This window comes from Boleophthalmus pectinirostris, unplaced genomic scaffold (genome assembly GCF_026225935.1).
Source record: "Boleophthalmus pectinirostris isolate CB_2022bp ecotype Guang Dong unplaced genomic scaffold, ASM2622593v1 HiC_scaffold_12, whole genome shotgun sequence".
Lineage (NCBI taxonomy): Eukaryota > Metazoa > Chordata > Actinopteri > Gobiiformes > Gobiidae > Boleophthalmus > Boleophthalmus pectinirostris.
This window is the reverse complement of record NW_026571018.1, coordinates 6425133-6441405: the sequence shown is the minus strand read 5'-3', so window position 1 is coordinate 6441405 and position 16273 is coordinate 6425133. Positions and strand designations below refer to the sequence as shown.

General features: G+C 39.6%; 1 protein-coding gene across 1 annotated transcript in view; it reads right to left on the bottom strand.

Annotated features, from left to right (window-relative positions):
• The window catches only part of ncam1a (neural cell adhesion molecule 1a), a 246768-nt gene that overhangs the window by 131668 nt on the left and 98827 nt on the right, over positions 1-16273 (bottom strand). The window contains exons 11-13 of the mRNA XM_055148709.1: positions 15710-15894; positions 12770-12866; positions 5876-6043 (exon numbers count right to left, since the gene is read on the bottom strand). Of these exons, the coding sequence (XP_055004684.1) occupies positions 5876-6043; positions 12770-12866; positions 15710-15894 (450 nt within the window). The remainder of the gene's footprint in view (positions 1-5875; positions 6044-12769; positions 12867-15709; positions 15895-16273) is intronic.

Below are 16273 nucleotides of genomic sequence, written 5' to 3'. Positions count from 1 at the left end.
AAGTGGCACATTGCGCTCGCTTTTTCGGTTCGTTCCTTCGTTCCGTTCCTCGTCGGTGTGGAGTGATGAGTGTGTCTGTGGGTGTTTTTCACTGTGCGGTCGCTGTCTGCTCCGTGTGTGTTTGTGTGTTCTGCGGGTGGTGCGGCTTTGTAGTTTACTGAAGTCGTGCTGGGACACCTGAGTGGATTCGTGTACAGGGCGCTCTGGATTGTGGCGCGCAGTCATTGATGGGGATAGAGGCTTAAGAGCGCATCTAATAGCCCGGAAAATACAGTAATACTTCTGGCACACCTGTATGTGGCGCTGTCAACAATGATAATAATATTTAATAATGCAGATCTCATCACCGTTTTTAAAATTTTAAGGTAATTTAGCCGATTTTAGATGTATCCCAGAAATATTGCCGTTTTGTTTTGAAAAAGTTAAACATAAGTTTTCGTTTTTAGCCATAAGATTTGGGTGAGAATTGTTAGAATAACTTGGTCTCAAAATCCAACAGTTTAATTACTCGTGCGTAATCTTTGTTATTGATCCCTGCGTGTTGTTAGCATTAGCACTAACAGCATGTCTCTGTTGCTGGGCGACAGGAGCGGCTCTGTGGGCTACACCTGTCACATTTTGGCAACGCTCTTGCGGCCTGCGGAGTCCAGTTCGAGGGCTGTAGCCTTTTGCTGCTTCGGAGGACCCTGGCGATGACAAGGTCGCGACGTCATTTTTTCCAAAAGCTGCAGTTTGCTTGTCCACACAACAACGCAACGCCAGCGTTCTCAGATTTATCCACTCTGGAACCCGTTTACCCACAATTTTTGCCCGCCCAAAATGCCGGCTCCGTGTGCACGCAAGGCCAAAATGAATAAAAACTTCACTGTTATGACCAAAAAATGTTGTCATGTGGACAGGCCCTTGATGTAGCTCATGATGCTTAATTAACTCATCACAGGAAGTATCTGAACAGGAAGTAGAGTCATTATTGTTAATCTGCAGCTTCACCTCGATCCGTGCGCTGTGAGGATGTAAACAGACACATGAGGAACTACTCTTGCCTTTTTACTTTCAAAGAACATACCAGGGTCCTATCAGAGTCCTATCAGGGACGTTCAAGGGTCCTATCAAGGACCTACCAGGGTCCTACCAAGGTCCTATCAGGGTCCTACCAGGGTCCTATCAAGGTCCTATCAGGGTCCTATCAGGGTCCTACCAGGGTCCTACCAGGGTTATACCACGTTGTGACCTTCTGCAACAGTACTCCACACTCAGAGAAGGAAAGCACCAGTTTCCCTACATTTAAGAAACAAATTCTGTCTGACACAAATAACAAATGAATAAATGTAAATATAAATGTACCTGATTTTTTTAAATGAAAGATCTCATTTTGACGGGTGGCCAATTAGGACAGGTTGTGGATAAAAAAGGAATTGCAGATCGTACTAACCAGATAGTCAATAAAGTATGTGCAATATAAAGCCATCTGAAGGACTACAGTACTGTGAAAGTGAAAGTGCGATGAGTAGAATTTTAATGTGATGAATTTCAAATCTAAAACGCGCCCATGTTGATTTTCATTTCAAACCACACATCCATACATTTACTCTTGAAAAAAAATGGCCTGGCAGGAAATCAAACCAGCAAATCTGAATATATTTAACTCCCTGAATCATTATCACTAATTTACTCACTTTTATTCAAATTAAACTTTTACTGATGCTTTTAGCTGTCTAACAACCACAAATCACACTGCCACTAACTACTGTGTCAGTCTGTAAAAGCGCGTTTCCCATGTAGTCAAAGGCTTTTTATCCACCGCGGCGCTCCTTCTTAGCGCTAATAAAGCTAATGCATCCTGAGAGACGCTGCCAAACACTGACCCCAGTTCGTGAATCAAACTCGGGCTCTCTCATTGGAGCGTCGTCCTCTTCGGCTTTCACAAGATTGAGGCTAAGTGGCGGCTACGAAGGGACTAATTCAGGCAGCATCAGAGCTAACAGCGTGTATCATAGACTCGCTGAAACAGGAGCTAGACTGCTTTCTGACAAATAAAACTTCAAATCAAAGAGGAAAAGAGTGTGTCATTTGGTCGAGTTTTAAAGGTTCATTGCGTAACTTTTCCTGAGGAGGGTCCGCCATGTGCTTTTGTTCTTACTTTGTCTGGAATGTTTCACAGTGTGGTATTAAACCTTTCTATATTCAGGGAGACCAAACCAGAGCAAGTTACAGGTCAGATCTGTGGAGAGGCAACCCCACTCACAGTCAGAATGTCTGTTTTTCTAGGTATTTTTGAGCTTTAATCCCACCTGTAATTGAATAAATGTAAAGTAGAGCAGTTTAATGTCATACTGGCCACGTTTACATTATGTTTTTTTTAAATTCTGAATTAAAAAGTTTGGAATTAAATTATTCTCCTTCGAGTTTATATGGAAATAATAATTCCAATTTACAGGAAAACATGTTAAATCGCCTTTATTTAATTCTGCTCAACGTCTGGGGGTCCGGGAGGGTTCTGATTAGACAGGGGGCGCACAAATGTAATGGACCAGAAGAAAACACACACTTCAGCTGCTACCGGCTTTTTTGTCATCTCGGTTTGTTGTTACGCGTGGGGATGTGTACCGCTGTTTCCCCGCTCATACAAACTGGGGAGCAACGGTCCAAACCCAGACTCCTGAACCAGCGAAGAGCAGCTTTGGTTCACTTTCTGCCCAGATGAACTGGAGTGAGGAGTGGTGTTAAGTGCCTCGGCCTGAGAAGAGCTTCCCCCGGATGAACCAAGCGCACAGAGGATGGACCACTCAGAACAAAATATAATCAACCAAACAGGATTTGCACTTCTGTCTGGATGTTTTGCACCACCTCGGTACCTGCCGCAGTCCTTGAGCACGGAGGACCGGAGCAGCCCCACCGGACCTGTAGTCCACAGTGCATTCTCACTTTTCTTGCAGTACGTCATCACTGAACGACTGGAATTATTTTTAAGAGGAATAAAGGTTTACTAGCCTGAGTCATCGACCGGTCTCTCTTCACGGAAGCCATCTGATCTCGCAGCATTAGGATTCATTCGCTCAACAGTAGGTTGTTCTTTTTTAATTTAACCGATCTCTGCTATTTGGTTGTGACGTACATAATGCGCCAGAACTCTCAGTGGTGTTGTGTTGTGTTGTGTAATTGCCGGCACAACAGCAAACAAAGCAGAGAGTGAACATGTCTGTCAACCATCATCGTCGTTTCTGTGAGATGAACTTGTGAATTAAAGGTGCAATAAAAAATGCAAAGTTTGTATTTGACAAAGGAAGTCCAAAGGAGGATAGAGAATGCAGTCTGATATCGCAACTCGGGTTGGTTCTGCTCATCTACTACTTCCAGGGTTCTTGCAATCTGTCTAGTGTATTCCAATTCCTGACCTAGTCGCTGGAGAGAAATGAAATTGAGCGGAGGCACTAGATGGCACCAGCCTGACTAAACGGCTTTAAAATCACAATAAACCACTCACTTAATTTGGATTGACCATATTTTCTGCACTATAGGGCGTGCTCTTAAGCCTCCAACCCCATCAAAAATTGACTACGCGCCACAATCCAGAGCGCCCCCATACACGAATCCACTCGAGTGTCTCAGCACGACTTCAGTAAACTACAAAGCCGCACCACCCGCAACGCACGCAAACACACACGGAGCAGACAGCGACCGCACAGCGAAAAACACTCACAGCCACGCTCATCACTCCACACCGACGAGGAACGGAACAGAGGAACGAACTGAAAAAGCAAGTGCAATGTGGCCACTTCTAGACACGACTGAACAACTGAGTCACTGTGAACACGCCGACAATCCGTTGGTCCCAGACAGCACCCTCCCTACACGCCACAACTGAACAAAGCCCAGAGTCACCGTGAACACAACAAACAAAGTCCCACTGACCCATCCAACTGTTGTGTTTCGTTTAAAGTCCGGTGCGGTTTATTTGTGGAAAAAGTTCGAAAATAGACCATTGCACCTTATAATCCAGAGCGCCTAATAGCCTGGAAAATACAGTAAGTTTAATTCTGAAATATCATTAGGAATTAAGTGTTTACATGTTATTTTTAAAACGGAATTCATTTTTATTCTGAATTTAATTATTTTTAATCAGAATTAAAGCTCTCATGTAAACGGGCCAACTGTGGAACATTCCAGGTAGAGCAATGACATCTCCATAGAAACAAGAAGGTGACGGACCCCCACCCAAAAAATTACACAGTGCACCTTTAAGACACTGCCTTACATCTGTCACATAGTTGTTTACATTAAGTAGAGGATCTGTTCTTAATTAAGTCCAATTAGGAACCTTATGCAAATTAGGACAGTTCACACCTTAGGGAAGTTCAATCAACTTCACAGATATTCCATACTGTAAGAACCCACCCACCTCCAACGCTAATTACACAAAACTTGAGGTAGGATTTTAATGAGGAAATGACTACGATAAAAGCCAGGAGGAGGTGGTCTGAGGTCAAATAATTAGTCGCAGTATAACAGTAGTAGTAATTAGTAGTAGTTGTAAAGTAGCTGATTGTTTAAAATCTCGCTTAAAAACACATTTACTTTTAAACTGGCATGAGAATTGTGTGATCCTCTGACTGTCTTTTACTGATGTAATTTTTCTATTTGCTAATTTTAGTATTTTGTGTTAATTTTCAGACTATAAGGCACATGTTAAATCCTTGAATTTTCTCAAAAAACTGACAGTGCATCTTATAATCCAGTGTGCCTTATGTATTAAGTGTAGTTGTGTTTACTGACCTTGAACCGATTTTATGAGGTACACGACGCTCAAAAATCTGTCAAAATGTTTTAATACGACTTTGGTAAGATACAAAGCTGCACCACTTGATAGATTGTCAGAAAATTATGGCTATCGTAGTCTGGAGCCTCGCGGAGTAAGTCCGACAGAAGCAGAACCACATCAGTGTACAAGGCGTGAGCTGTTTTTTTCAGCAGTTATAGTTTATGCAAATGAGCCATGTGGTTTTAAGTTTTGTTTCTGTAAAATGTAAACAAATGTAAATGTAAACACATTATTACTCAGTGTATATTTGGGTTCTCCTCGTAGTAAAAAAATAATAATAATAAATTATCCATCCATATTCACATTCATAATCCACTTTCACCAGTACAGGGAGGCAACACCAGGTGAATTACACCACGATCTGCCGATGGATCGTGGACGCCTGGGCTAAAGGATCAGTCTCAAGTGTCGTTTGTTTGTTGCACTTAATGCGCCTTATAATTCGGTGCGATTTATAGTCTGAAAAATACGTTATATTGTAGCTACTTTGTGCAGCACTTTGTAAGTAAGTAAGTCTTTATTTATATAGCGCTTTCACAGACATTTTCTGTCCCCAGAGACGCTTTACAGAGCATTATTCCCCATTATTCATTCACTCTATACCCTGGTGATGGTAAGTTACTATTGTAGCCACAACTGCCCTGGGGCACACTGACAGAAGTGCAGCTGTCATGCCAATCAGCGCCATCGGACCCTGCGACCACCAACATCATTCACACACATGTGCAATGTGGGTGAAGTGTCTTGCCTAAGGACACACTATGATTGAATTGATTGTATTTAACTGACCATGACTATCAACTGTTCTTGGAGACCTGTAGCATGTTTTGGGTTGATGGGGGAAACCGGAGCACCCGGAGGAAACCCATCCAGACACGGGGAGAAACATGCAAACTCCACACAGAAAGGCCCTGGCGACCCGGGGATCAAACCCAGAACCTTCTTGCTGTAAGGCATGAATGCTAGCCACTCAGCCACCGTGCCGCTTTGGAGACATTGTGTTGGTAAAATGTGCTATACAAACAACAAAGCAGGACTGGAGTAGTCATTTCTCACCATCTGAAGCCTCATACTCTCGTGCGTGCCACTGGCTCCCGGGCAGACGCCACTGCACTCTGTACTTGAGGATGGTGACTCCTCCTGAAGAATCAGGCTCATCGAACTCCACCACGGCTGTGCTGGAGAAGGGCTCCACCTGCTGGATCTCCGGGGAGGACGGCACCTCTGTGACAAACGGCAAACATGGCACAGTGTTAACCACGTTACCAACATTTGGGTTTTTACTGGTTATGTTGTAGTTCTAGAGCGCCCTTCTGTGGTGAAGCTCAGTGTAGTCAGGTAAAGTGAGATCCCTGTGTAAAATAAACATACACGACTGGTCAAAAGTTTTAAAGCACCTCTCTTTTTCCAGTTTTTTTACGGTTTACTGTTGACCGAAAGGTATTCTAAACCTTTGATTCATCAAATATAACAGCTGAACACACTCGTGGCTCGTTCTTTTTACAGTAGAAATCAAATATTCTTCAGAAAGTTCTTCCCAAATCTGTTGCAGAAGTTCCCATAAATGTGTGGCACTTGTAGAATCTGTGTATAATTCGTTCATTCGTTTTTGAAAATAAAATCAAAAATAAGAAAACGAAAAAACAACAGATTTCTTCATTATTTGTCTCCAGAACCAAAATGAAAAAACAGATAACGATTCGTTTTTTTCAGTTTTCGATTTTGTGTTTAAATGAAGAATGGAAAAAACTGATAACGGCTGTTTCCTGTTTACGTGACTTACATGACTTCCGTGACTGCGATGTCGGACTTCTGCACAGCATACGAACTGAACCAGGACTGACCAGATCAGACTGAGCTCAGGACTGAGACTGAGACTGAGACCAGGACCAGACTGGAGGCTCAGAGCCCACGGCAGGGCCCTAGCTCAAAGCTGAGGCTTGGACCCCGCAGAGGCTTGGAGTCAAAGCTCGGAGTCCGCTCTGGTCCTGGACCTGGATCAGTCCTGGTTCAGTCCGTATGCAGTGCAAAAGTCCGGCATCACAGTCACGGAAGTCACGTAAACGGGAAACGGCCGTTATCCCTTTTTTCCATTCTTCATTTAAACACAAAATCCAAAACAGAAAAAACAAATCGTTATCCGTTTTTAAAATTTTGGTTTTGGAGACAAATAATGAAGAAATCTGTTGTTTTTTAATTTTCTTATTTTTGGTTTTATATTCTATTCTGTCCAGTTGCTCCCAAACCAGCTCGATGGGGTTTAAGTCTGGACACTGTGCTGCTGCTGGACACTCCATGTTTTCAAGCTTTACCGTCTTGTTCTTTTTTCCTGAGGTAGTTTTGGCAGAGCTTGGACTTGTGTTTTGTACCTTTTATCTTTTTTAAACCTCTGGCTGTTCAGTACTTTCCTTTGTACCATTTCAGGCTCTTCACTGAACTTGCACGACTTTAATTGCGATAAACAACTGGAAAAATGAGGCCAACTGTGAGATCATTCGTTAAAATGTAACTGGTCTGGGGTGATCAGACGTCCACGAAAATACGGCACAGTCCTGAAATTCAAGTCCACGTCCCAAATCCTGTCCCTAAAATCTGATCGTCGTGACTGGTCTATAGACACAACACTCCTCTATTATGCTGTGTGAGCATGAGCACACTGTGACGCACACTGTGACACTCCCACAGGCTCTTCTCCACTGATTTATTGGGATTCAGCACCACAGCCGAAAACATGCTCCACAAACATCTGCGGTGAATACAATAGAACTATTTGTCCACAAACTCGGGCTGTGACAGACAGAGGGACAGATGTAGGCCTACGGTACATATCGAAAGAACTCCTCTGTGTGTTAAAGTGCTTTACTGTTGTACGGTACAGTGTGTTCACATGTTTACGTGTGTGAACCTTTGTATCCACCTTATTCTGCCTGTTTTGTTTCTGAATAATACTAACCCACACGTCCCTGCATGCTGGCGTTTCTGTTTGAGTGGGAATTTGGTTAATTTCTATGCAGAGGTAGAGAAAAGTCTCACCGCTAAAATTGTCAACACAGTAGTAAATTCAACAATGCACCTTTTTGTGGGAGGTCTGAAAACAGATTTGTATTCTGAATTAGGGCTGCTCGATTATGGAAAAAATCATTATCTCGATTATTCAAACTATTATTTTAGTTACATTTATTCAGCATTTCTCTCTCCAAAAAACAAACAAACAAACAAACAAACAAAAAAAAAACACTTTGTTATTGATAATTTAGACAAAACTTTCAAATTGAAAATAAACATAGGCTACAAATTTGAACCTTAGAGCAGTTTTGTGATGTATAAAATGAATAAATAAAATATACTTTGAACATGAAATAAGGCATAGAAAAACAGAAATGTATCCAAAATAAATTATATATCCAGCTGTTCATATATATGAGTTTGGAGATCATTTGATGCATGAAATCGTAATCAAAATTTTATTCATTTGAAAAGGCATAGACTGAAGACAACTTATTTGCTGTTGAGATCAGCAGATTTATGCAAAAAGTAAGTAAGTCCCTATTTATATAGCGCTTTTCACAGACATTTTTTGTCACAAAGACACTTTACAGATCATTACATTCAGCACTATTCAGTCACTCTATACCTGGTGATGGTAAGCTACTGTAGTAGCCACAGCTGCCCTGGGGCAGACTGACAGAAGCAAGGCTGCCATGCCAATCGACGCCACCCCTCCGACCACCACCATCACTCACACACACACCACTTTCATACTAAAAGAACATGCAACCAGAATAATAATGGCAGCACTTGTGTTATGTAGCATGTGCCTTATGTGAAAGCTCAGAACCTCCAGAATTCCCTCATCGAGTTGCAGAGGCTGCACTGGCACTGATTCATGACTGGATAATCATTTGGGAACCAAAACACAAAGTTGTACCACAGATAAATGAGCCATCATGTCCAATGTTTATATAACTAAGAATAAATCAACATCACCGTTGGTATCAGTAAAAGGTGTATTTGATTGGTTTGTTTGCGTGGAAATATGGGGGAATAATTATAAAACAAATATCAAGTCCATTGTCTTACAGCAAAAGAAAGCTATTAGAATTGTCAATAATGCAGATTACTATGCCCCAACAAACGCTCTTTTTATTCAGTTAAATACATTAAAATAACATGATCTTGTTGATCTCTATACTGTAATCAGAGCTCCCTCAGAGTATCCAAGAGATTGTGGATGTGTGTGTACCAAAAGATTTAAGAACGTATTCTTTTCCTCACTCATAAAAGACAAGTTTTTTTTGTTTGTTTGTCCAAATAGTTCTGACGTCTTGTTTCCTGTTTGATATGTTAATAGGTTTAGACAAAATAAGTGTCTAAACTTCAGTCTAAACTTGTTCAGTCTGTGTTAAATCATTGTAATGTGATGTATGATTATGTTAATTGACTGAAGAAACTAAACTAAACTAAAACTAACTAAACTATTTGAACACAGATTAGTCAAATTTATGACATTATAATTTGTGTCATGTTACATTTATAGTGTCTCATTAGCAGAATTATTATTGTTTTTAATTTCATAAATTTGAGCTATCTGTGTTCATATAGTTTAGTTTGTTTTAGTTTAGTTTATTTTCTTCAGTCTGCGTTAAATCACTGTAATATGATGTATGATTATGTTAATTGACTGAAGAAAATAAACTAAACTAAAACTAACTAAACTATTTGAACACAGATAAGTCAAATTTATGACATTCAAAACAATAATAATTCTGCAATCAGACACTATAAACGTAACATGGCACAAATTATAATGTCATTTCATTTTACAACTTTTATTACAAAATAAATCAAACCAATAACTAAAAACTATTACTCCGAATAACTCCCTCTTTTGAAGCGCCTGTCAAACAGTCGGACGCCTCATTACCATCTCATGAGTACTACAACACGACCGGGCTGTATACCCCGACTTAACTTCCCAAATGAAACAGCTCCAACTGTTAATGACTCGCTCAAATCCCTAATTGTTTGAACACTAAAGTAACTGTGGCGTGTTTTGAATCGCCAGCTGCACTTTGATTGTCCAAAACTCCAAACTCAAAGCGCTGGCTGCTCAGTGGGAACTTGTTACCGAGAACGATTCACAAAAGGTCCCCTCTTGGTTTAATGAGTCCTGAACTATTAGCATATCAATCGAAGCTAATACGCCGGCGCTTTTAAAACCGCGAGTACAAAATATACTAGTGTTTTAAGATCACAGCCTTTTGCAATTTAGACCAGAGATTATATGTAAATTCGGGTGTTGTTTGGGGGCCGTAGCTGCGGTTCGCCCAATGGTGCGATGTCCAATTACGCTCAGATCAGAAAGCGCGGAGTCGTCTGTGATCTCGGTAAATACGAGGCCGTGTTGGACCGGGCAGGTAGGTCGCTATAGTGGAGACTAATTGGTTGCGTGGTTGTAAATATAAAGAACGGTAATATCCACAGAGTAAAGTGGAGAAGAATAGAGTAGAAGAAAAAGAATAACATGATGCCAATTTGTTCTGATCTTTAACACTCGTTTTTTTATGATATAATTTACTGTATGTTACGTTTTACTCGTATTATCGTCTGTGCTTTGAAGTGTGGTCGTGTGTTTGTACTTTGTTGTGGCAGCTCAGAAATTTCCCTATTGTTGGTTGGACAAATAAAAAAATCTTCCTGAATATTCTTAGATTTGGTCCAGGTGTCAAACATACAGTGTCTTGGAGGGTCGGATCCAAGAACTTTAATCTGGCCCTCGGCAGATTTTCTACTAAAATATTTGGTAACATTTTATAATAACGACACCTGACTTAGCCTTAATAAAGCATGAACAAAGACTTAATTAATAATGAACAAAGATTGAATTAATAATGATTCACACTTAGTAAATGCTTAATAAAGGATAATTAGTCTTCACTTTAGAAAAGCTCTCAAAAAGACTTAACTAACAGATAACAGCTGCCTGAATGATCATTGTATTATTAGTAAATCATTCTCTCATAGTTTACTAATGATTAATAAATGCTCAAATGGTTAGTTCATGAGTAATTAAGTATGAAATAATTATGAGTAACTATTTACAGCACAGGAAAATTAAGTGTAAGTGCTAATTAAGGTAGTAATTAAGTAGTTACTAAGCGTGAATCATTATTAGTTAAGCCTTAGTTCATGCTTTATTAAGGTTTAGTTATTATAAAGTGTTACAAAATATTTCAATAATATTTTCTATTAAATATTGGTAATTTTCAGCAGTGTTTATCACAGCAGCGTCTCCAGCGTCTCTGTACGTGGCCCCTCCCACCAGAGCAGCACAAATGAAGACTTGTCTCTTTCCAAACGCTCTTAAAGGACGATCGTTTTGACTGTTGACCGTGACACCCTCATCAACAAAATGTCCAACATAAGAAAAGTGGAGCCTGAGTGCAGGATTTTACAACAAAAAAAAAGACTGACTTATTCTTATTTGCAAACAAGTTCATGTTAAAACTTTGTGTTGAAATTACATTTTTCTTAAAGTTTCAGGTTGTTCATAATATTATAATATTTTGTAAAAGAAAAAAAATAATCAATTAAAAAAGATTTCTGTAATAGATTTGCGTTTCTCTGCACAAATATTTGAACTTATTGTTATTTTTGGGGTAAATATGACATGAGTTTTGTGAATGAGTTTGACACCCCTGATATTTACACTACCGGTCAAAAGTTTTAGAACATCATAATTCTTCCAGTTGTTTATTGCAATTCAAGTCGTGCAAGTCCAATGAAGAGCTTGAAATGGTACAAAGTTTAAAAGAAGATAAGAACACAAAACACCAAAAGTCCAAGATCTGCCAAAACTACATCAGGAAAAAAGAACAAGATGGTAAAACTTGAAAACATGGAGTGTCCAGCACAGTGTCCAGACTTAAACCCCATCGAGTTGGTTTGGGATGAACTGGACAGAAGAGTGAAAGTCAAGAAACCTACAAGTGCCACACATTTATGGGAACTTCTGCGACAGACTTGGGAAGAACTTTCTGATGAATATTTGATTTCTGTTGTAAAAAGAACGAGCCACGAGTGTGTTCAGCTGTTATATCTGCCAAAGGTGGACACTTTCATGAATCAAAAGTTTAGAATATGTTTTGTTCAATATATTAATTCCATGATTTATTTTTCAACTGAAATTGCTTATTTGTTCTATGCTTTCATTTGCTTAGGTGCAATGACACAAAAAACTAAATAATTTTCGGTGTGCACAGTTATTACAATTAATAGGAGAGATGCATTGTACCAGGTTGTAGCACCAGTGCGAATTTCCACCTGTCGTCCCTGGGCAGGTTCATTGATTGATTGTATTTAACTGACCTTGGCAATCGACTGTTCTTCCTGTAGAACTATGTAGCATGTTTTGGGTTGACCAAAGTACATCTGTGACATGTTAGTGCCACATGAACCATCTCGCACTCTGAGGAGCTCAGGGACCGGCCTCCTGCTGGTGCCCAGAGTCAGGATTAAACACGGGGAGTCAGCGTTTCAGATTCATGCAGCTAAAACCTCGAACAGTCTTCCTGAACATGTGAGACTCAGAACGGTTCTGTTTAGACTCCTTATGACTGAAAGGTTTTCATTTTTCATTCCGCACTCTTCTCTCTCGTTTAATGTCTCTCTCTTTTTAATTTTATGATGATTATTTATGTTTTGATTTCTGATTTTAATCTATTTCTTATTCTGTAAAGCACTTTGAATTACTTTGTGTACAAAATGTGCTATACAAATAAACTTGCCTTGCTTCGTTCCTTGTAAAATCCTCTATACAACTTTTAAGATGATAATTATTTGCTTTTAATCTAATTAATCAAATCCACACAGAATAGACAAGACAGACAAACAAAAAAGAAATCATAAATAAAATAAATACATTTAATTTTAATTTGAAAAATGTCTTACCTGCTTGTATGAGGAGGAACTCCTTGGACTCACTGCCCATGCTGTTGGTGGCTGTGCAGTTGTAGCTCCCAAAGTCATTCTGAGACTCAGGGTTGATCTGAGAAAACACACAAGCACAAAACACGACGCTGTGAGAATCATCCACACCTACATAAATATCTGTATGTGCACCGTATCGTCCTGAAAGATAACTATGCTCGTGACAGCTTTTTAAAGACCATTTACTTATTGTTTTTCTGTGTATTTGTCTTGTCTCACTACAGATATATTGCAGCTCTTGAGGTCAAAGTGTGTCTGCTGTCTCTTGTGTCTGCATCTACTTTTCTACATTTTATTGTCCAATAACGAGGAAGTGTGTTACAGCATGCTAGTTGTTGTGAGCTTTACTGTAATGACAAAACTCTGGTCCGCTCTGGTCTCTTGAGAGAGCGCTTATAAACTCAGTAAAAAAGTGAGGAATAACTCTGGACCACAAACTAGTTCTATTTTTTTCATATTTTAAGGTTTTTCATATTTTAATCTACACCTTTAACTAAAACTGAGACTAAACCTGGTCTAAGGCCTGGTTTGAATCAAGGTTTGGTCCTGGTCTGGTCCCGGCCTCAGTCCCGGTCCTGTTCCTGGTCTCAGTCCCGGTCTCAGTTCTGGTCTGGTCCCAGTCTCAGTCCCGGTCCTGGTCCCAGTCTAAGTTCTGGTCTCAGTCCCGGTCTGGTCCCGGACCTGGTTCAGTCCTGGTTCAGTCCTGGTTCAATCTGGCATCGCAATTTAAATCACGTAAACGGGAAACGTCCGATATCCATTTTTTCCATTCTTCATTTAAACACAAAATCGAAAACTGAAAAAATTAATCTTAATCAATTTTTTTCATTTTGGTTTTGGAGACAAATAATGAAGAAAATAGTAGTTTTTTTTGGTTTTCTTATTTTTGGTTTTATATTGAAAAACGAACGAACGAATGATACACGGATTCTGACAAAACACGACACGAGCACCTACGTATTTCTATACAATTATTATTATTTATTAGCAAACTGGCTCAGATTTGCTTTCATTTTACACGTCGCCGTTCGTTATCAGTTAATGAAAGTCTGTTTTTTATTAATTTTAATGAGTTTCTGCTGGTAAACATGTAGTTATTGTTGTGATGAGATAGGCCTCATTGTGGCTGTTTCACAAATACAATACGAGCATATGGCTGAGAGGATAAGCACCTCGCTGTGTTTGGCCCTTGCACAATGAAAGCTGCTTTGAAACTGAATCGTACTGGAACCTTGTGAGAAATGAAAATCCAGTTGTTTTTATATTACCGTGTTTAACCAGTGGTGGAACGTAACGAAGTAAAAGTACTACAAAAAAAAAAGTACTGGACTTAAAGGTGTAACTTTTCTGTTGAGGGTTGATCTAATGCTTTTCTTCATGGAGATGTTATTGCTTTGTCTGGAATGTTTCGCAGTATGGCATTAAACCTTTCTATCTTCTCGGAGACCAAACCAGACCAAGTTACAGGTCAGATCTGTGGAGAGGCGACCCCGCTCACAGTCAGAATCCATGTTTTTCTAGGTATTTTTGAGCTATAAAACCACCTGTAATGTAATAAATGTAAGGTAGAGCTGTTTAATGTCACACTGTGGAACATTCCAGGCAGAGCAATGACATATCCATAGAAACAGGTGACGGACACCCAACCCAAAAGGTACATAGTGCACCTTTAAGTAAATAATGTAGGCATCTGTACTTTACTCGAATACATTTTACAGTGGATACTACATTTGGGTGTATCTGTATTTTCTACTTCGCAAAATTTTTTAACTGGACGTAAACATATTTTTTATCAATTTGTTATTTTTGTATTGTGTGAGACCTGTTTAACGGTTGTGAGGTTTGTTTATTTATTTATTTATCATTTATTTTATCAAGTTACAGCAAAAAACAAAACAACAACAACAAAATAAAACAGCTAAGAATTCAATTCAAACTATTGATTTAATTATTTTGTCTGAACAGAATTCAGCAAAAATCTTTATCAAAATCACTACATTTGAAGGTTTATTAGATCTGAAAATCTGCAAGAAATATTTTTACTTTTTATTGTTTCAGTAAATTTTTCAACCAGTTTTTTTAATTTAATACTTTTACATAGTTTGTTTTTTATATTTCCTCAGAGGAGGACTCAAATATACACTAAGTTATAATGTGTTTAATGCAGCTTTGCGCACATTTGTTAACATTTTACACAAACAAAACTTAAAACCACATGGCTCATTTGCATAAACTATAAGCGCTGATGCGGTCAGCTTCTGTCGGACTAAAGGACATGACTCTCCGAGGCTCCTGACTACAGTAGCAGTTCATCCGACAATCCGACAATGCATCAAGCGGTGCGGTGCTTTGTAGTTTACCAAAGTCGTACTAAAACATTTTGACAGATTTTTGAGCGCCGTGTACCACAAAAAAATCGGTTCGAGGTCAGTCAGCACAACCAGAATTAATACATAAAGTGCACCGGATTACAAGACTGACTGTCAAATTTTGAGAAAATTATAGGATTTTAAGTGCGCCTTATAGTCCGAAAAATATTGTACCTATTGTATCTGGTCAAAAATGTAAATTAAAGGTCTCATTAAATGCCAGTTTCTGACCTGTTACCATGATGTTTCATCATCATAAACATACATGGAGTTTGTTTCAATCACACACAAATCTTGCATATCTAGCAACTGATACCTTCAGAATCAGTTGGATAATTTCAGCTCTGGATTTGCTGATCTCTATTGAACAAAAGGAGAAATGTAGCTGTTAACTTGAAAACTAATGTAGGATCACTCAAACATGTGTGAATGAAACAAAAAAACACAACTCCGGGTCTGTTTTTGAGGATGTAAAGACATTCTAAGATGGTTTAAAGCTCATAAGAGTCAGTTTAGCGTGAGCAGACAGTACCTCGAGGTAGCTGACGGAGGGGGTGTTGTAGATCTTGACGTTGCTGGAGTTGGCGTTGGGCAGCTGGAGACCGTCTCTGAACCACGACATGTCTGCGGACGGGTGAGCCTCCACCTCGCAGCTGATGTTGGCGGGGTTCCCCTCCCACGTGTACACCGTCACCTGGCCCAGGATCTTTGGAGAGTCTACGGAGAGATGAGAGGGGAAGATGTGAGTTAAAGGTGGACTGTGGAACGTTTTGGCTGGGGATCCTTCGTCTGCTTCTTTCTATGGGTATGTCATTGCTCTGCCTGGAATGTTCCACAGTATGACATTAGAAAAACAGACTGACTGAGAGCGGGGTCGCCTCTCTACAACTTGGTCTGGTTTGGTCTCCATGAAAATAAATAAGTTTGTGAAACATTCCAGACAAAGCAATAACATCTCCATGAGAAAAGCATTTAACGGACCCTCCACCAGAAAGGTTACACACTTTTACTGTCATAAAAACTTTAAAACGGTTTGCAGTGGTCCAAAGTTTTTCCTCAAGTACCTTATGCATTCTGACCATCCTAATTATTCACC